The following is a 19,388-nucleotide window of genomic DNA, read 5'->3' on the forward strand; positions in this document are numbered from 1 at the left end:
TGAAATGTTCTGAGTGAAAAAGAGGAGGAGGGTTGTAGGGGAAGGGTCACCTGCAGCTTCCTGGAGAGAGCAGAGGACTTGCAGGACCAAATACGCCCAGGAGGCTGTTAAATCTGAGGGCAGGCCAATCAAAGGCACATCCTCTCTACAGCCAGGCCTCAGCATGTCAGCATGTTGTGGGAGAGAATGACTGCGGTGCTGCGCCGCGCAGTGGAGGCTTTATGGGGGGAAGAAGATCAAACAGGGCTGAGAAGACAAGCAGGGGCTTGGGCATGGAGACACAGAAGAAAGCCTTCTTTCAACATTTGCCCAAGCCAAGTACGGGGGGCAGCGTATTGCTGTGTGAAGTATCCCAAGTGCAAACGGAGGCACGTACACACTTACTCTTCACCGGACAGAACTGATGGAGATTTCGTCTTCTGTCTGCTTGTTTTTCAATGAATCCAGATTTGGCAAGTTTAGAAAGCACTAGAGATTTGTTCTATAACAGGGTAGCCACTACCCACAGGTGGTTACTAAATTTCAGTTAATTAAGATTAAATACAGGATGGGGCTGGTGCTGTGGTACAGCAGGTTAAAGCCCTGGCCTGAAGCGCCGGCATCCCATATGGGCGCCGGTTCTGGTCCCGGCTGCTCCTCTTCCTATCCAGCTCTCTGCTATGGCCTGGGAAAGTAGTGGAAGATGGCCCAAGTCCTTGGGCCCCTGCACCCACATGGGAGACTCCGAAGAAGCTCCTGGCTTCAGATCAGCGCAGACTCTGGCCGTTGCAGCCATCTGGGGAGTGAACCAGTAGATGGAAGACCTCTCTCTCTCTCTCTACCTCTCTCTGTAACTCTTTCAAAAAAAAAAAAAAAGATTAAATACAGGAGTGGGCATTTAGTTTGGTAAGCAAGATGCGCATGTCTCACATCAAAATATTTGGGTTAGATTCCTGGCTCTGGCTCCAGACTCCAGCTTCCTGCTAATGCAGACCCTGGGAGATAACAGTGTTGGTTCAAGTAATTGTATTCCTGCCACCCATGTGGAAAACCCAGATTGAGCTGCTGGATCCTGGCTTCAGTTTGGTCCAGCCCTGGCCCTTTTGGGCATTTGGGGAGTGAACCAGCAAATGGGATCTCTCTCTGCCTCTGTCTAAATGCAATCTTAAAAAAAAAAATAAATAAATACAATTAAAGGTTCCGCTTAGTCGTACTAGCTATATTCAAGTGTTCATTAGCCACACGGGCTCTTGGCTATGGCATGGGACAGAGCACACGTAGCACATTTCTGTCACCATGGGAGGTTTTGTTGGACTGTGCCCTTCTAGGCCTCAGTGAGCACCCTTGAGCTTGTAGTGGCAGTTGATGGATGGGCTTTGTAAAGCAGCCAGTGTGTATACTGACTTTATCAGCCTTCTTAAAATGTCCTCTCCTGCTCTCTCAGGTCTTACGGTCTTTTAGAGTGTCTTCAAAGGTTTTGTGGAAAATGTGTGTTATGAACAAAACATGTATGGGTATCATTTTTTGCACCAAAATAAACTGCTCTTTAAAAAAAAAAAAAAGTTAATTCTTATTTGAGAGACAGACACAGAGAAAGTACCTGACAGAGATCTTTCATCTGTTGGTTTACTCCCAAATGCTTGCAACAGCTGGGGTTGGGCCAGGCTGAAGCCGGTATGTCTGTGTGCTTAGCTACTTCATAGATAAATCCCAACTTTAGTTTCTCCAAATCTGCACACTTTTTTTTTCTATTGTTCCCTAGATTGCAAGACTCTTTTTCATACTTTTTTGAATAAAATATTTCTGGAATACATTTGTCATCCCATTTCCCATCAGGAGTTTAATTACATTTATCTTTTTTAATATTTCCTATCAGATGGTCAGACCTGGACTGAGGATCAGTTAATTATAAAGCAGAAAACTCTTCAAGTATGGCTACAACTGTTATGGAGAAGAACAATAGGAACCTAGAACAATAGGAAAAAAATGTGAGGGAAGCCTTAATAGCAAGGGACCCTATAAATATGGACAAAACCTAAATAACATCTCAGTCTTTTTCCCACAGGCAAAGATTATTTTTTTTTCATTTTAAGATTTATTTATTTATTTCAAAGTCAGAGTTAGAGAGAGAGAGAGAGAGAGAGATTTTCCATCTGCTGGTTTACTTTCCAGATGGCTGCAACAGCCGGAGCTGCGCTGATCTGAAGCCAGGAGCCAGGAGCTTCTTCTGGATCTCCCACGCAGGTGCAGGGGCCCAAAGACTTGGGTCGTCTTCTACTACTATCCTAGACAATAGCAGAGAGCTGGATCGGAAGTGGAGTAGACGGGATTAGAACCAGCGCCCATATGGGATGCTGGCACTGCAGACGGCAGCTTTACCTGCTGCGCCACAGCGCCAGTCCCTATTTTAGTCATTTTTAAAAGAAGTCCCCAAAGCACGTCTTCTCATTATGAGATATCTTCAAGAATTTCATGGAAACTGTGTATTGACAAAAAACTACACATGGGTTTCAATTTCCTTTTACACAAAATAAATATCTTAATTCCAAGAACTTTTTGAAGTCTCACTGTAGAACATCATTCAGTTTATTCTGACGAGGATAATCTACTTTGTTATAAATGCTTGTCTTTTGATTTTAAGTAATCAGATTGTTTTTCCTACAGTTAGTCTGGATTAGTGATTATCTAAACAAATCAGCGAAATCTATACTTTTGCTCTGGGCTGCTGAAGTGCCACTCGCTTTTCTCCTATTGTCTTCTCCATGCCTGGTCAGTGGACAACTGTTGAGTGAGGCTGCCCACAGGAGCTGGGGTCCTCTGGTTTGCCCGCCTTGTCCTATCCCTGCAGTCCTGTAGGTGAACATCAGCCCCAAGCCGGGGTCGTGCTGGCTGCGAGGATGGGCCTCGCCCCTGGAGATCCTGACTGCGGACTTGCACTGTGTAATGTCAGGTCTGAGCTCTGATCTAGCGTGCTCCATTTTTTTTTTTTTTTTAAACAGGCAGAGTTAGAGAGAGAGAGACAGAGAGAAAGGTCTTCCTTCCATTGGTTCCTGGCCCATCCTCCACTGCACTCCCGGGCCACAGCAGAGAGCTGGATTGGAAGAGGGGCAACTGGGACAGAATCCAGGGCTCCAACCAGGACTAGAACCCGGTGTGCCGGCGCTGCAGGCGGAGGATTAGCTTAGTGAGCCGCGGCGCTGGCCTAGCGTGCTCCAATTCCCCTGGCCCTTGACCACTCAAGTCCCTCCCCACCCCCTGACACTTAGAAGGGGCCCTCATGTGGGGTCTCAGAAGCTTCGGGGATGACTCAGAGCTGGAAGTGTTGGGTCTGGAGGCTGGGTGAGATTCCGATTAGCAGAGAAGGACAATAGTGTACGGTGTCACATGCCAGGCTCCAAGGGCTCTGGTGTCTGTGGGATCCAGGAAAGGGGTCTGACGTGGAGGCCCTGGTTCCATGGGCGTGAGTAGTACTAGGGGGCAGACGAGCTCACCAAGCTGAGAGGACTCAGGTGAATGTGAGGGGGACCTGGCCATCCCAGTTTCCCGGGCTGTCTCAGTCTTAGCAAAGCACAATGGTTGGCCCCTGGAACCTGCAGTGACTGCATCAGGGTAACCACGTCTATTGCTCCCCCTGGTGGCTAGCTGCAACAAGACACCCCAGAGCAGGAATTCTCAGCTAAGCAGCCACACGGGAGTCGCTGAGAGCCCCACCAGCTTTGCTGCCTCAGCTCTAACTTGAGATCCTGTGTAAAGGATGTAGGATGCGGCCTGGATGTTGGGGTCTGATAACTTCCCAAGTGATTCTCAGGTGCAGTCAAGGCTAAAAACCCAAACCATAGAGGTCATCAACTCCTCCCAGGTGCTCAGAGACCACTGGATCTGGTGGCCTGGTCACTGGGGGCTGGGCTGGGAGCTTGGAGAGCATCAGGAGCCTGTGGGAAAGGAGAGGAGGGGTCCCAGGCAGGGAGGCAGATGGGAGAAACCACTGGATGGTTGTCTGGGCACAGTGACCTGGGACCTGTGGGTCGTTTCCCAGTTCTACTTCTCAGTTAAACTATGGTGTGGGTACCTTGGAGTTTTCTCTGGAGCTGTGGATCAAGGAAGCTTCAACACTGCACAGACTCCAGCCCCGCTCATGGGCATCCAGAGGGCAGTCCCATCACCCCTTGCTCCAGTAGGCTGGGAAAACAGGAAGGGGCTTCCAGAAGATGATATGATCCAAGTCGCACACAATCTGAAATGTGCAGTGTTAGGATGGGCTGGCCCGGAAGTCCACACTCATACCTGTACATAGCCTTGGGCCCCCTGGGTGTATGGGTGTATGGGTGAAGAGGTAGGGGTCTTTGGACAGAGGGAGAGGAAGGAGCAAGAGGGTGACTTGTGGCGTTGACACCTGACTGTGACTGCTTTAATTCTGCCGAAGGCTCTCAGGATGAAACCCTACAAGGTTCTTTCCATCCTGGCCCTCTCTCAGGCTCTCTTGTAAAATGGAGGTAAAAGCAGCTAGTGGATCATCAAGTTAATTTGCTGTAGTGAGTTACAACCAATATAATGGGTAGCAGAAAAGTACTGGGCAGTGCTATGGCACCTGGGGAAGCAGTGGATGATGGCCCCTGCCACCCATGTGGGAGACCCAGATGGAACTGCAGGCTCCTGGTTTTAGCCTGGCCCAGCCCTGGCTGTTACAGCCATTTGGGGAGTGAATCAATGAATGGAAGATCTTTTTCTCTGCCTTACAAATAAATAAAATATGTCTTAAAAAATAACACAGGAAGGTAGCAGGCAGGACTAACATAGCATAGAATGCATCCAGGTGCATTGCGCATAATAAAGGCAGGTAGAACTTCTGCTCCAGCTTTGTGTGTGTGTGTGTGCCCCTGCATGTGATGCGCAGTATTCTTGCTGTGGAAGCTGGTGCCAACCTTTGATTCCCCCCTCCCCCATTCTATGTATCTCTTCCTTTCAAATAAATAAACCTTTTTTAAAAAAGAGAAAAGCTTTGAAAAACACAGGTGTAAATGTCTTCCTCTAGGCTTTTATAGAATGTAATCTCCCTTTGGAAATTGGAGATTAAATGGCAGTTCCCTGGCAGCTCTTCCCTTGGACTGAACAGTTGTCACTCTGGCAATTCCCCTGGCATTACGGTGCTTGTCTTGTACACTGGTCACATGAAAATGTTATACATGTACCGTCCTGTCAATTAGAGAAAGCACTCAGACCCATTCATGTAAGGGGTCTTTAATACGTTTAGGAAAATACTTATTATGAAGAAACCATGCATGAATTTAAAAATTGGGGGCACCAAAATAAAAAAAAAATAAAGAGAACTTGTCTAAGAACCCACATACAACCAGAACCTAAACTTGGGCTTATCATTCAGCCATTCAATATCTGTTGCTTTTCTGGTGAAGTAACCCATCCTTACACCTGCCACCTCAGAATTTATGATCCCTCTTAACATTCTGAATTTATAGCCGGCCAGCTCTGACCCTGTTGGCTTGGGGTCATATGTCTGGGTGGCCTTTTTACTGTCGCTTCCTTATCCTGTCACAGACTCTGGCCTAGAATTATAAATAAATATATGTAATTCTTGTACAAAGGAAGTATAAATGTTTCTTGAGTGAATGAAAGAGACCAACTCTGCCCCTTTGGGACTTTTTGACACCCTCAAAGGGTGACCGAGGCCCCAGCCAGCTGAGCTCCTGGGCCAGTGGTGTTATGCATTTCTGTTAGGCCGTCACAAAACACACCAAACACCAGAGTAAGGGAAAGGGTTTATTGGGGAAAACCCAGCAGACTGGAGGGGAGGGACGAAGAAGGATAAGAGAGAGAAAGAGTATAAGAGAGAGAGAGAGACAGAGGAGTGGAGCTAGTGAGGAGAGAAGAGAGACGAGAGGAGGGGAGGAGCCAAAAGAATAGGAAAGAAGAGCAAAGAGAGCCACGTGTTCAAGAACAGGCTTTTTTTTTTTTTTTTTTTTTTTTTTTTGACAGGTAGAGTGGACAGTGATGAGAGAGAGAAAGGTCTTCCTTTGCCGTTGGTTCATCCTCCAGTGGCCGCGGCTGCCACATCACACTGATCCGAAGGCAGGAGCCAGGTGCTTCTCCTGGTCTCCCATGGGGTGTAGGGCCCAAACGCTTGGGCCATCCTCCACTGCCTTTCCGGGCCACAGCAGAGAGCTGGCCTGGAAGAGGGGCAACTGGGACAGAATCCGGCGCCCCGACCGGGACTAGAACCCGGTGTGCTGGTGCCACTAGGTGGAGGATTAACCTAGTGAGCCACGGTGCCGGCCGGAACAGGCCCTTTTAAAACTTTGCCGGAGGGTGGGCAGGGAAGCAGGAGCAGCGAATCCCATTAGGATGGGGGTGGAGCTTGACACCGGTGGTTGGTCTGTCTGGCCACCTGGCTTCTAGCAATGGCAGTGGGAACCCGGGCAGAGCATGTAAATCAGGGTGTAGATTGTGCTGTAGATAAAACTGCGCCATTTTCCTAACAAGTGGGGGAAGCAGAACTCATGCAGTGGGAAGATGAGGTCGCGCTCAGAGGGCCCAACGTGAAATAAGCCCAGGGTGCAGCCACAGAGGGTTCCAGGAAAGGGATTTCTGATGATGCGACCACTGCAAGTTGAAGACGAGTTGGGGAGGAGGGAGAGACAGTTACGTGGGGTGGGCGTTGTTGGCATAGAGAGGGCGAGGGGTGCAGGCTGGATGAAGCTGGGAGCGCGGGTGGTGAGTGAGGGCGCCTTCCTGGCCTTGTTGCTGCAGGCACCGGAGATCCACCCCGTGATCATGAAGCCCAGTCCCCGGGGCTTCTCCGTGGCTGGTCAGTGTCTTGGGCTGGAGCCCTCCTCCATGCTCTGTCTCTGTGTTTAGGAGCCTCTTCGCAAGGCCCTCTCTGTCCCTAGAGCTGCACTCTTCCACATGGGAGTTACCAGTTACACATTAGCTGTAAATGACTGAAGTGAAATTAAAGTTCACGTTTATATTTTCTGTAACTAGGTATGTCCAGTGGCTGCCATACTGGACGCTGCAGGTGGAGGAATTTGGGTCTCTGTGGAAAGCCGTACTGGTCAGCGGTGCTCTGCGTCCTCAACTCTTGTTCGGACTCTTCTCGCCTTTAGAACCAAACTTTTCCACATTTTTGCTCTCTCCCTTACATCATCCTGCTTTCTTATTTGTGTCTTTATCTTGACATCTATGATCTTGTTCCTCATCTTTCCCCCTTTGTCTTTTTTATTTTATTTTTTACAGGCAGAGTGGACAGTGAGAGAGAGAGAGAGACAGAGAGAAAGGTCTTCCTTTGCCGTTGGCCACCGTGGCCGGCGCACTGCAGCTGGCGCACCGCGCTGATCCGAAGCCAGGAGCCAAGTGCTTCTCCTGGTCTCCCATGGGGTGCAGGGCCCAAGCACTTGGGCCATCCTCCACTGCACTCCCGGGCCACAGCAGAGAGCTGGCCTGGAAGAGGGGCAACCGGGACAGAATCCGGCGCCCCGACTGGGACTAGAACCCGGTGTGCCGGCGCCGCTAGGTGGAGGATTAGCCTAGTGAGCTGCGGCGCCGGCCTCCCCCTTTGTCTTTAAACCCTATTACCACCTAGATGCTTAATCCTGTCCAATTTTGTCCCTAATCCTCTCCCTGCTATGTTGACATGAACGATGATATTGTTATATTTTAACTCAACTTTTTTAATAAAAGATTTATTTTTATTTATTCGAAAGAGGTACAGATGGAGAGGTCTTCTATCCACTGGTTCACTCCCCATATGGCCACAACGGCCAGAACTGAGCTGACCTGAAGCCAGGAGCCAGGCGCTCCCTGCGGGTCTCCCACGCGGGTGGGTGCAGGGGACAAGCACTCGGGCCATCTTCTGCGCTTTCCATTCCCAGGGGACGAGGTCTTGGCCATTCATGCTCAGGGCTTTCCCCTCAGCGCTCCGTCCCGCGATGGCGTCCCTGAAACTGCCTGCCTGGTCAGTGTCGGTCCGCCCTGCCCTCTCGCGTGGCCTCCCCCTAAAACCGGCCGTGACTAAACGCCCGGCGACCCCTCAGGTGCGGAGGGTCAGTCCCGGCGTAGCCGTCGGCCCCGGAGGGGTGCCCACGCCCCCGCGCGGTCCACACGCGCCCCTCGCGCGGGAGCCCGCCGCAGCCCACGCTGCCCGCCCGGAGCTGACGCCGGCCCCGCGGGTCTGACGCTCTGGCAGGGAGGCGTCGTGTCCGGCCGGCCGTGGGACTGGCCGTCTACGCCGACGCCTCGCCACAGGGGCAGAGCAGGCGGCCAGGCCCCGGGAACCCGGACGCGCCCGCCGGCACGAGCTACCATCGAGACGCACTTCCGAGACCTCCGAGAGAGCTAGAGAGGAAGCGGAAAGGGCCCTTTCTCGCGCACCTGTGTGACAGCGTCCACCACTCACTTCCGGTCCTCCGCGAGCCAGGGGCACCTGGGCGCCGCCGCGACGCTGCTGGTGAGAAGCGGGTCGGTGCGGCGCTGGCGACTGGCGGCGGGGCCGGGCCGAGCTGTCGTTGCGAGCGTCGGCGGGGCCGCGAGGAAGCCGTTCTCCCGGTGCCAAGCCCCGGCTGCGGGCGGCGCGGCCCCGGGGCCCGGCGGAGTCTGACCGCGGAGGGCTCAGGTAGGAGCGCGGCTCACGCTGCCCGGCCACGCTGGGCCTAACGCAGGGGTGTCCACAGGCCCGGGGGTGTCTCGGAGCCGAGCGGAGGCCTTTGGAAAGCGGAGGGGGGGGGCGTTTGAAGAAGCAGCCGTGCGACGGCCATTTACAAGGGAGCTGCGAGGCGCTTTCTCCTCAGGTGTGGGGGGTGATTGATCTGCCTGGTGGGCCCGCGACGCGTGGGTGAACACGTGCGCCCCAGCGCCGTCCGTGCACCTGTGCAGGGGACGGAAGCAGTAGCCGGGAAGCCGCCCGAGAAGCAGAGGAAACGAGCGCACTGCAATAGTCGGCTTTGAGGGAGGCGCTCAGCGTCCCAGGATATTAGCAGAAAATTGGGGGGTGCGCCTCCTGCTCGTTCCTGGTCTCCCCTCCTTCCTGGCGCGCGGAGCCCCTCCCTGCTCTGAACTTGAAGTTCGCCCCCGCACCTCCCCAGCCTGGGTCCCCCCACCAAGCCGCCTCATCGTCCGGCCGGGCTACTCCACGCCTCTTTCATGTCTCTGTGTTTTCTCTATTCCGTGTGTTTTGGGAGGCAGACTTCGGTCGATCGTCATCTGCTACCTTTTTTTTTTTTTTAAATCTGGAAAGTAGGCGGAGGAGTGCTCACCACACAGATTAAGTACAGACTGCGCATTCCTAATCCGGAAATCCGAAATCTGAAACCTTGAGCTCGTGTGACCCTCACAAAGTGTCAGATTTTAGGTTTTCTGATTTGGGATGCCCACCTGGCGAGGTCTGTGCCAATTTTCCACAATCTGAAAAACCGGGACTGTGAGGTACTTCCGGTCCCAAGCCTTTGGATAAGGGGTATAACACCTGAATGTGGTCACATGCTCTCTAAATGGCAAAGCCGACACGAGTTAGTTGTCTTCTGGTCCCTTATACTAGCGATCTGTTGTTGCTCCACTGTCTCTCTTTTTTTTTTTTTTTTGACAGGCAGAGTAGACAGAGACAGAGAGAAAGGTCTTCCTTTGCCATTGGTTCACCCTCCAATGGCTGCCGCGGCCGGCGCACCGCGCTGATCTGATGACAGGGGCCAGGTGCTTCTCCTGGTCTCCCATGGGGTGCAGGGCCCAAGCACTTGGGCCATCCTCCACTGCACTCCCTGGCCACAGCAGAGAGCTGGCCTGGAAGAGGGGCAATCGGGACAGAATCTGGCACCCCAAGCGGGACTAGAACCCGGTGTGCCGGCGCCGCAAAGCGGAGGATTAGCCTATTGAGCCGCGGCGCCGGCTGCTCCACTGTCTCTTGCAGGCACTGTCACATCTGAGTCACTGGCTGGTTTGTTGATTTTTACCTCCTGGTCTTTGCGGTCACCCTCGTCCGAGCCCCTCGCTCCCGCGTGAGCCACTGTAAGGCCCCTTCCCTTCTTACGCTCTCACAGGCAGCATGACTGCTGTGAATCATGCTCTTCCCTGCTGAACTCCTCAGCAAAGCCTGGCCCAGGCCCTGGCCAGTCTGTATCTGCCTGTCGCTGCACCCCTTCTCGTGCAGCTCTGCCCCTCGCTTGCTCTGCGGAAGTCACACGGGACGCTGGCTTGTGCCTGGACAGGCAGAGTGGTTTGTAGCCTCCAGACTGGCCTGGAACGCTCTTTGAGTGACTGGCTCATTCTTACACTGAGGGCCTCAGCCTAGCGTCCTGTCTTCAGAAGGGCCTTCTCCAGACTGGTTGTCCCCCATTAACGGAGCACTCTACTTAGCTCCTTTCTAGAGCTTATCCCCAAATGCAAATTATATTTATTTGCTTACATTTTGTTTTTGTGTCTCTGCTGTACTAGGCAAGCTTTTTGCCTGTCTTGTTCTCTTTTGTATTTTTAGTTTCTGTGTGCCTGGTGTATGTGTATGTGTTAGATGTATATGACTGTTAGCAGTATAATAGTGGTCTTCATGAGTAACCTGATTACAGCAAAAATTTCACGGAAAAATGGTGCAAAAATATTTTGAAATCTGTGCATAGTTTTTTTTTTAACTTTAATTAATGTAAATTTCCAAAGTACAGCTTATGGATTACAATGGCTCTCCCCCCCCACAACTTCCCTCCCACCTGCAACCCCCCCTTTCCCGCTCCCTCTCCCCTTCCAGTCACATCAAGATTTATTTTCAATTCTCTTTATACACAGAAGATCAGTTTAGTATATATTAAGTAAAGATTTCAACAGTTTGCACCCCCATAGAAACAGAAAGTGAAAAATACTGTTTGAGTACTCGTTATAGCATTAAATCTCAATGTACAGCACATTAAGGACAGAGATCCTACATGAGGAGTAAGCGCACAGTGACTCCTGTCGTTGACTTAACAAATTGACACTCTTGTTTATGGCCTCAGTAATCACCCTAGGCTCTTGTCATGAGTTGCCAAGGCTATGGAAGCCTTTTGAGTTCGCCGACTCTGATCATATTTAGACAAGGTCATAGTCAAAGTGGAAGTTCTCTCCTCCCTTCAGAGAAAGGTACCTCCTTCTTTGATGACCCGTTCTTTCCACTGGGATCTCACTCGCGGAGATCTTTCATTTAGGTAATTTTTTTTTTTTTTTTTTTTTTTTTGCCAGAGTGTCTTGGCTTTCCATGCCTGAAATACTCTCATGGGCTTTTCAGCCGGACCCGAATGCCTTAAGGCCTGATTCTGAGGCCAGAGCGTGCATAGTTTTTGATGTGTGTTTTCCATCTATTTTGAAAAAAAATTTGTACCAAGATAAACTCATACTTCTAATTCTATTTTTAATTTACTTTTTATTAATATAAGAACAGATTTCATGTAGTTCATAGATAAAATTCTCATTATTTATTTATTTGAAACGCAGAGTTATAGAGAGGCAGAGGCAGAAAGAGGTCTCTTTCATCTGCTGGTTCACTCCCCAAATGGCTGCAGTGGCCAGAGCTGGGCCAATCTGAAGCCAAGAGCCTGGAGCTTCTTCCAGGTCTCCCACACAGGTGCAGGAGCCCAAGGACTTGGGCCATTTTCTGCTTTCCCAGGCCATAGCAGAGAGCTGGATTGGAAGTGGAGCAGCTGGAACACGGACCAACCCATATGGGATGGCGGCTTTACCCACTATGCCGCAGCACCGGCCCCACAATTCTCATACTTTTAATTCTGTCTTTTGAAATGCAGATTTCAAACCAATTTTTATTTATTTGAGAGGCAGAGAGAGCTAGGAAGGAGTTCTAATCCACTGGTTTATTCCCCAAATGTCCTTAGGGGCCAGGGCTGGAGCCAGGAAGCAGGAATGGAAGCCACATCTCTTGCACAGGTGACAGGAATCGAGTTATTTGACCCATCGTGGCTGCAGTTGTGGGAAGCTGGAGTCAGGAGGCAGGAGTTAGCCAGGCATCATACCAGGCACTCCGAGATGTGTGCATCTTCTCTTTCTTCCTTTCTCTCCTCTCTCTCTCTCTCTTTTAAAGATTTATTTCCTTGAAAGACAGTTGCAAAGAGCAAGAAAGAGAGATTGCTCTTCCATCTGCTGGTTCACTTCCCCAATGATTGCAATGGCCGCAGCTGGGCCAAACTGAAGCCAGGAGCTGCTTGGAACTTCATCCAGGTCGCTTATGCTTGGGCAGAGGCCCAAGTACTTGGGTCATCTTCCTCTGCTTTCCAAGGTACATTGGCAGAGAGCTGGATCAGAAGTGGAGCAGCCGGGACTTGAACTGACGTTCATATGGGATGCAGTGTTGCAGGTGGCACCACAATGTGGGCCCCATGGGATGTGGGCATCTGAACAGCCAGGCCAGATGGGCACACCTTAATACTGTTTTTCTGTGAACTTTGAAGTACTCTTATCCCGCTAGCGTTATTGCCCCAGTGAGAGCCTGGGGTACCCGTGAGTGTAAGCCATGTCTGGTACATTTTCTGTTTACTCCCTGTACCTACTAGGTGCTTAGCATTTACTGAGTTGAACTGACATGACTGAGGGTATATGTTCAGTCCTGTGAAAACGCCTCATCACAGGCAGTGATGTGTTCTTGGATGTAGAGACAGAACTGGGATGGAGTGATCTTTCTCGTGTTCTTGTCTTTCTCTCTTGGGAGGAAGTGTGAAGATGCTTAAAGAGCGCCCAGGGATGGCGGAAGAGCCTCAGCAGCAAGTGGGCGTCCCTGTGGTGAAGCTGGAGAAAGAGTTGCCGTGGGGCAGGGGAAGGGAAGACTCGAGCCCCGAAACGTTCCGTCTGCGGTTTCGGCAGTTCCGCTACCAGGAGGCGGCCGGTCCCCAGGAAGCCCTCAGGGAGCTGCAGGAGCTCTGTCGCCGGTGGCTGCGGCCCGAGCTGCACACCAAGGAGCAGATCCTGGAGCTGCTGGTGCTCGAGCAGTTCCTGACCATCCTGCCCCGCGAGTTCTATGCCTGGGTGTGGGAGCACGGCCTGGAGAGCGGCAAGGCCCTGGTGGCCCTGGTGGAGGGCTTGACGGAGAGGACGGAAAGAACCCTGGACGCCAAGGCGGTGGGTGAGAAGGGGGTGTCCAGATCCTGTGCTCTTGGCGTGGGAAGGGAGTTTCCAGGAATGGAGGGCTTGAGGAAGCAGTGGGAGCGGACAAGGCCCAGAACGCTTCCCTCCCAAGACTCCCTGGAGTGTTCTTTGTTAAGTGGTGATGCCCTTTTTATTCTTTTTTAGACAATCTGTCCTTTCAGGTTTTCTTTTTTCCCCCCAAAGATTTATTGTTTGCTTATTTGAAAGAGCAACAGAGGTAGGTGAGGTGGGGGAAGATCTTCCATCTGCTGGTTCACTCCCCAGGTGGCCGCAACAGCCAGGTCTGGGCCGTGCAGGAACCAGGAGTGTCTTTGAGGTCTCCCACGTGGATGGTGGGGGCCCGAGCATGTACTGCTTCCCCAGGCACATTAGCAGGGAGTAGATCAGAAGTGGAGCAGCCAGGACTCACACTGGTGCTCCAGTGTGGGTGCTGGCGTTGCAGGAGGCAGCTTAACACTGGCTCCTGGCGTCCTTTGGAGGGCAGTGGATTTTCAGCAGGAAAAGCCATTCCCACAGATGACACTGAGGGACTTGAATCCCCTGCCTGGTTCTCAGGATGAGGCTTGGCCCTACTTCCCTTTTGAACCTTAGGCCCAAAAAAGGATTCCTTGTAGATCAGGCCTCCCTTTGGACAGAGGTGCCCATGGGCATACAGGGGATGCTGCTTGCTGAATACCTGTCTGGGATATTTCCTCCTGGGGCTCCTGTGGTGATTCTGTGACGCCGTTCTGATGGCGCAGTGATTCTGGCCACAGATGCCCCCTTGGGACTCTGCCACGGGGTGGGCAGTCTGTGGTGCAGTGGCCCAGCTGAGGGCTAGGCCAGGAGAGCAGGACGGATGTCACTGTTTTGCCAAGTCCCGATCACTTTTTTAAGATTTTAATTTTATTTATTTATTTGAGAGACAGAGTTACAGACAGAGGGAGGGAGAGACAGAGAGATCTTCTGTCCGCTGGTTCATTCCCCAAATGGCCACAATAGCCAGAGCTGGGCCAAGCCAAAGCTAGGAGTCAGGAGCTTCATCCGGGTCCCCCATGTGGGTGCAGGGGCCCAAGCGCTTGGGCCATCTACTGCTTTCCCAGGACATAGCAGAGAGATGGATTGGAAGAACAGCCGGGACTTGAACTGCTGGTGCCCATATGGAATGCTGGTGCCACAGGCGGAGGCTTAACCCACTACCCCACAGCGCCGACCCGCAAGTCCCAGTCATACAGTGGTCCAGCCTCTCTAAGTGACTGCTGTCCCCAACTTCCTGTCTTCCTGTCAAGTCCTAAGAGGGTTGTTTCTCCTTCTCCTCACTCAGGAGCTTTGAAGTAGTCCAGGAAGGGCCTCGTTTTTGTGAGTGCGTCCTCTGGTTTCTCTGGCTCTGGCTGGAGCAGCTATTCTGTACTCGCTAGTTCACTGTAGGGTGTAGACTTTGGGTTTTTTGTTTTCAGTTGTGGCCACTGGAAGCACTTTTTCCAGTTAGTGGTGTGTTGGGTTCAAGTCCTCAGCAGGGCGCTCATTGGGCTCCCTGTGATATTCTTGGTGAAATTTGATTGATATCGAGGTGGGCCGAAGGGACCTTTGTCCAGTGGCATGGACAGATAAAAGCTGCTCTGGGCCTGATACAGGGAGTTTAATCCCTGTTCACCCCCTCACTGATGTTTGGGGGAAGGGCTCAGCCAGCTTTTTCTTCTGTCCCTTGAAGCATGGGTGGTTCTTTTCCTGGCTGTCCTTTGGGCTTTAACAGCAGCCTTGCCCAAGCCTCATTCTAATCAGTGCTGGGAACTCTCCGTAGGTTCCGTGTCACGTGCAGGCAGAGCAGGAGGAGACAGCGCTTTGCAGCAGCACCTGGGAGTCTGGCGTTCACCCAGCGCCTGTAGAGGTCAAGCCCGAGTGGGGGTTGCCTCCTGGGGAAGGCGTTCGAAGCCTAGACCCCAGCACCGAGGAGCAGCACCTCAGTCAGGACCCTGGAGGTGGGACGCAAGCCTTCCAGGAGCAGGGTAAGGTGCAGACTGCTCCGCGGCCGCCCCCTCCCCTTGTCCCTCGAAACCCAGAACCCAGCAGTGGGCACACTGAGTGTCCTGTGAGGTGCAACTCTGCATCTCCCTGGCTGCCCCTGGACCTCAGTAGGAAACAGACGAGTGCCTTGACTCTGGTTTCTAGGGTGGCGGTGCGGGGTTATCTGGGGTCGCGTGCTCTTAGCCTTCTTCTCCTTTTCCTCACGTTCCTTTCAGAAGCCACCAGGAGCCATGCGGCTGACCTAGGGGAGTATCTTAAGTGGGCAGAGAAACCTTCTCATTCCTGACAGTAACATGTGACTGTCGAGTTATGCATCTCAGAGGAGGTTACTCAGAGTGGGACCAGGGAGCGTGGCGAGCCCTGGAGAGCCAGGCTGCCCTGGTCTTCCCAGCAGAGAACAGGGCGGGGGGCTCCCAAGCCCTTGCACTGCGACTTCAGTGCGATTCCGTCTGGAATCTGGGTCCTGAGGATGTGTGTTGGGTGGGGCGCCCTCTGATGCTGACTGCTGGGCTGTGCTGACCCTTCTCTTGCCTTTTTCCCGGCTCAGTGCTGCCAATGCTTCCGGCTGGTGCAGGCCTCCCTGCAGTGAACACCAGAGAGCAAGAGATGGCAGCCGGCTTCCTCACGCCTGGATCCCAGGTGAGCTGTGACTGTCCCTGCAGGGAGCCTGAGGTTCCCCTCCCCAGGGATTCCCGCACACCAGTGCCAGCGCAGTGCTGAGGCTTCTGCCAGTCTGCTGCTGACGGCTGTGACAGCCTGGTGTTTTTTCTCCGTTTCCCTCTCTAGTAATTGCATTGAGCCTCTGCCTGGACCCTTAGCCACAGGGTCTCTGTTGCTTCAGCTTTTAAAATTGTGAGGAAGAAGACCTTATTGAGAGAAAGCCCGTAGGCACGTCCAGGCTGTGGTGGTCGGTCTGGAGTTGAATCCCCTCTGTGGCTGCCTTTGAGGGACGCTCTGGTGCTGCTTCTCCTCTGGGGCCGTCAGCAGTGATGCGGCTGACCGAGGGTGGAGCTCCCTGGAGGTGCAACCGAGTGGTCTTCCTGGTCCCTCCTCGCAGCTGCAGGGGTTTGGGCCGCGTCAGTGCTTGCTGACCTCCACACGTGCGGTGGTGAAAGACGTGTGGGCTCTTGCACTGCTTACATCTCTTACTTCCAGGGAGTGTGACCAGGGAGGTGGGCTTTCCTGAGGGACACTTTTCTGAAGCGGCCAAGTCTTGAAGAGTTCTTTAAGAAGAAAGGGGATTTTCAGGCAGAAAAACAAAGCAAGTCAGTTGCAGCTCAGCTAAAGCCACATGTGGGTGAGGTCTGACGCCAGTGTCACTAGCTGAGCCTGTTTTCCGATGGTGGAAGGCTCCAGCTTTGCCACCGTGGTACTTCCTCATGTGCGGTGAATGAGAATGTGAGTGCATTCATGTTCACATGACATTGTTTTTTATTTGTTTCGTTTTATGTGAAAGGTAGAGAAACTGATGGTCCATTCCCCAGATACCACAACAGCCAGGGCTGGGCCAGGCCAAAGCCAGGGGAGCTGGGAGCTAGCTCAGTCTGGGTTTCTCACGGGGGTCCCTGGGTGTGCATGAGCCCGAAGCTGGATTGGAGTGGAGGTGGGACTTGAACCCAGGCCTCTGATAATGAGAGGCGGGTGTCTCAAGTGGCATCTTAACCGTTGGGCCCAACACCCACCCTATGGCATTGTCATTTACTTATTTATTTGAAAGGCGGTGTTAGGCAGAGAGAGAGAGAAAGGTCTTCTGTTTGCTGGTTCGCTCCCCAAATGGCTGCAGCGGTTGGAGCTGGGCCAGTCCAAAGCCAGGAGCTTCTTCCGGGACTCCCACATGGGTGCAGGGCCCCAAGGATTGGGCCATCTTCCACTGCTGTCCCAGGCCATAGCTGAGAGTTGGATTGGAAGTGGAGCAGCTGGGTCTCAAACCGGCGCCCATATGGGATGCCGGTGCTTCAGGCCAGGGCATAAACCCGTTGAGCCACAGCACCAGCCCCATCCATTACTTTAAAATATGAAAAAAATTTAGGCTCTCTATTTATAAACCAAGAGATGCATACTTATTATAAACAACACTGCTAAATAATTAAAAGTATTGATTGCTTTCCCAGGCCATAGCAGAGAGCTGGATCAGAAGTGGAGCAGCTTTACCTGCTACACCACAGCGCCGGCCCCTGTGGCATTATTATTAAGACAGAGCTTGACTGAGTGTGAACTTAGCTGTGGGTGAAAATCCCTGCTCCCGGGCTATGTCAGGCTTGAGGAGGGAGTGGCAGGTGACGGTGGAGTGGAGAGGAATGCCATGGTTGCTCAGGGCCAGCTGAGCTGCTTCCACAGGGACTCAAAGTCTCGTGGCTCAGACAAGCCAGTGAGGCCTGGAGCTTTGCAGCTCTGCTCCCTGGGCATGCAGGGAGCCTGTTCCTGTGTCTCTTTGCTCTGCTTTTCCCTAGCACCGTGTTTACGCCTGCCTTTAGACTGCATCTTCTCGGGGCTTCCTTTGTCCATCGCAGTCTCCTGTTGTTTCAGGGTTTGGGGACCTTCAAGGACATGGCCATGACCTTCCCTGAGGAGGAGTGGAGGCATGTGACCCCAGCCCAGATAGACTGCTTTGGGGAGTATGTGGAACCGCAGGCTTGTGGGGTTTCTCCAGGTAAGACTCTGCACCCCACAGGTGAGAAATAGAGGAGTTTTGAAATCTGTAGGTCGGAGTCTTGCCCTAGCCCTAGTGCTGCTGACAGAGGAAGGGGATTTCATGGCAGATGAGGAAGGAACCTGGGCAGGGGGCACAAGGAGCCAGCTTCATGCGAGAGAGGAGTCAGATGATGGAGCAGCAGGACAGGAAGCAGCTATTCTGGGTACGAGGCAGCTCAGTCTCGTTGGTCCCTACACGCCTGCTCTGTGTCCGTAGTTGAAGGGCACTGAGGATCTGAGCAAGAGAAAAACAGCACACGGAGCCTCTGGTCACGAGCGTGTGTTTACTGGGCACTGACTGTGTGCAGGCCCGGTTGGGGTGGATTTGGGTTCAGGCAGGAGGTGAGTGGGACTAAGATACACGAAACCATGGGAACGTTGTGTGTGTGTGTATGTATTAGGGTACAAGGCTGCGAGGTTGGGGGTTAGAAATGAGGTTGGTGTGTGGCTCTGTGTCACAGGAAGCGGAGCCATACTGGGGCTGCCTGAAGTGGTGGCTGGGTGTGAGCTGTGGTTGGGTCCTGGGAAGACGCTGCCCTCTGCAGGCTGGGAACTCTCAGGAGGAGGAGCAGCGGAGGGAGGCAGCTCGGGGTGAGGGCTGTGGGGACAGCCAGGGAGGACACTGCAGCCCCCGGAGCTGCCGGAGTGAGGAGCAGAGTGCAGTCTCTGGCTGGGTGAGGAGAGCAGTGTAGAGAGGAAAGCAGTGGTTGGGAAAGGTCCTGTTGTTCCTGACTCTCCTTTTTCCTATCACAACTGACACGTGTTCCCATGTCAGCCTAGCCCTTGAGCTGCTCACATCTGTGTGGGCTGGGCCTGTGGTCCTCCGCTGGGAAGAGGGCATGGGTCTAGGAAGCGCTGGGCTAGATGGTTTCTCAGGTCCCTTCCAGCTCCCTGTCTGTTCTCATCAAAATGATCAACTGGTAACCTTGTGGTCTGGATTGTAGTTGGAGTAATGGGGACGGGTAGGCAGACACGGGACCGGAACAGGACTTTGGAGGCTGATTTGGCGTCATGGACACAGTTGATGACGTGTGCACAAAGCAGATGGGAGAAATCTGTTTGCTGCTCATGGGGTAGTGAGGGACCTGGTGAGAGCTGAATGTTCAGAGGGGAAAGACAGGCTGAGGTCAGTGGAGTGAGGCCTCCATGAGGACTGTGGACTCCTCTGTCCTTGTAAACATTTTCAGCTCAGAGTAACGTGAGGAAAACTGTGTGGGGGCAGGGTCGAGTCAGCCTACAGTGTGGAAGTAACATGGGCACAAGGCTGAGAGCAGGACCAGGCTTACAGAAGCTGGTTCCCTGGGGTTGGTCCCAGACTGGCCATGGGAGAGGGGAGAGGAGTCAGAGGACTGTCAGTCCTGCCTGGGTGACAGGAAGGTCAGTGAGCTCACGTCAGCAAGGGAGCAGATGCTTCCCTGAGTGGGAGGGAGAATGCAGGGCTCCCTTTAATTGAGTTTGACATCCAAGTTGAGGTCCCTGGAAGTAGCTGGACATCAGGTTCTGGTCTTGGGGCTTAAATACTGTGCACCATTGCACGCCTGCTCTGTGCCACACAGCTGTCAGTGTGCAGTGCGTTTGGAGGTTGAAGAAAGTAAGGC

At 52.8% G+C, this 19,388-nt stretch overlaps 1 protein-coding gene across 7 annotated transcripts in view; it reads left to right on the top strand.

Moving 5' to 3' along the window:
• The window catches only part of ZSCAN25 (zinc finger and SCAN domain containing 25), a 49,071-nt gene that overhangs the window by 22,875 nt on the left and 6,808 nt on the right, over positions 1-19,388 (top strand). Inside the window, exons 1-5 of one of the 7 annotated variants that reach the window (XM_008248912.5) lie at positions 8,203-8,602; positions 12,662-13,068; positions 14,876-15,080; positions 15,647-15,738; positions 17,626-17,749. In XM_008248912.5, the coding sequence (XP_008247134.2) occupies positions 12,673-13,068; positions 14,876-15,080; positions 15,647-15,738; positions 17,626-17,749 (817 nt within the window). In that variant the 5' untranslated portion in view covers positions 8,203-8,602; positions 12,662-12,672. Of the gene's footprint in view, positions 1-8,202; positions 8,603-12,661; positions 13,073-14,875; positions 15,081-15,646; positions 15,739-17,625; positions 17,750-19,388 lie in introns of those variants that run through there. The other 6 variants (XM_089320945.1, XM_089320946.1, XM_002721883.6 and 3 more) reach the window with 6 other exon arrangements.

The sequence above is a fragment of the Oryctolagus cuniculus genome, chromosome 19, assembly GCF_051225735.1.
Source record: "Oryctolagus cuniculus isolate XC-2025 breed Fujian yellow rabbit chromosome 19, ASM5122573v1, whole genome shotgun sequence".
Classification (NCBI taxonomy): Eukaryota; Metazoa; Chordata; class Mammalia; order Lagomorpha; family Leporidae; genus Oryctolagus; species Oryctolagus cuniculus.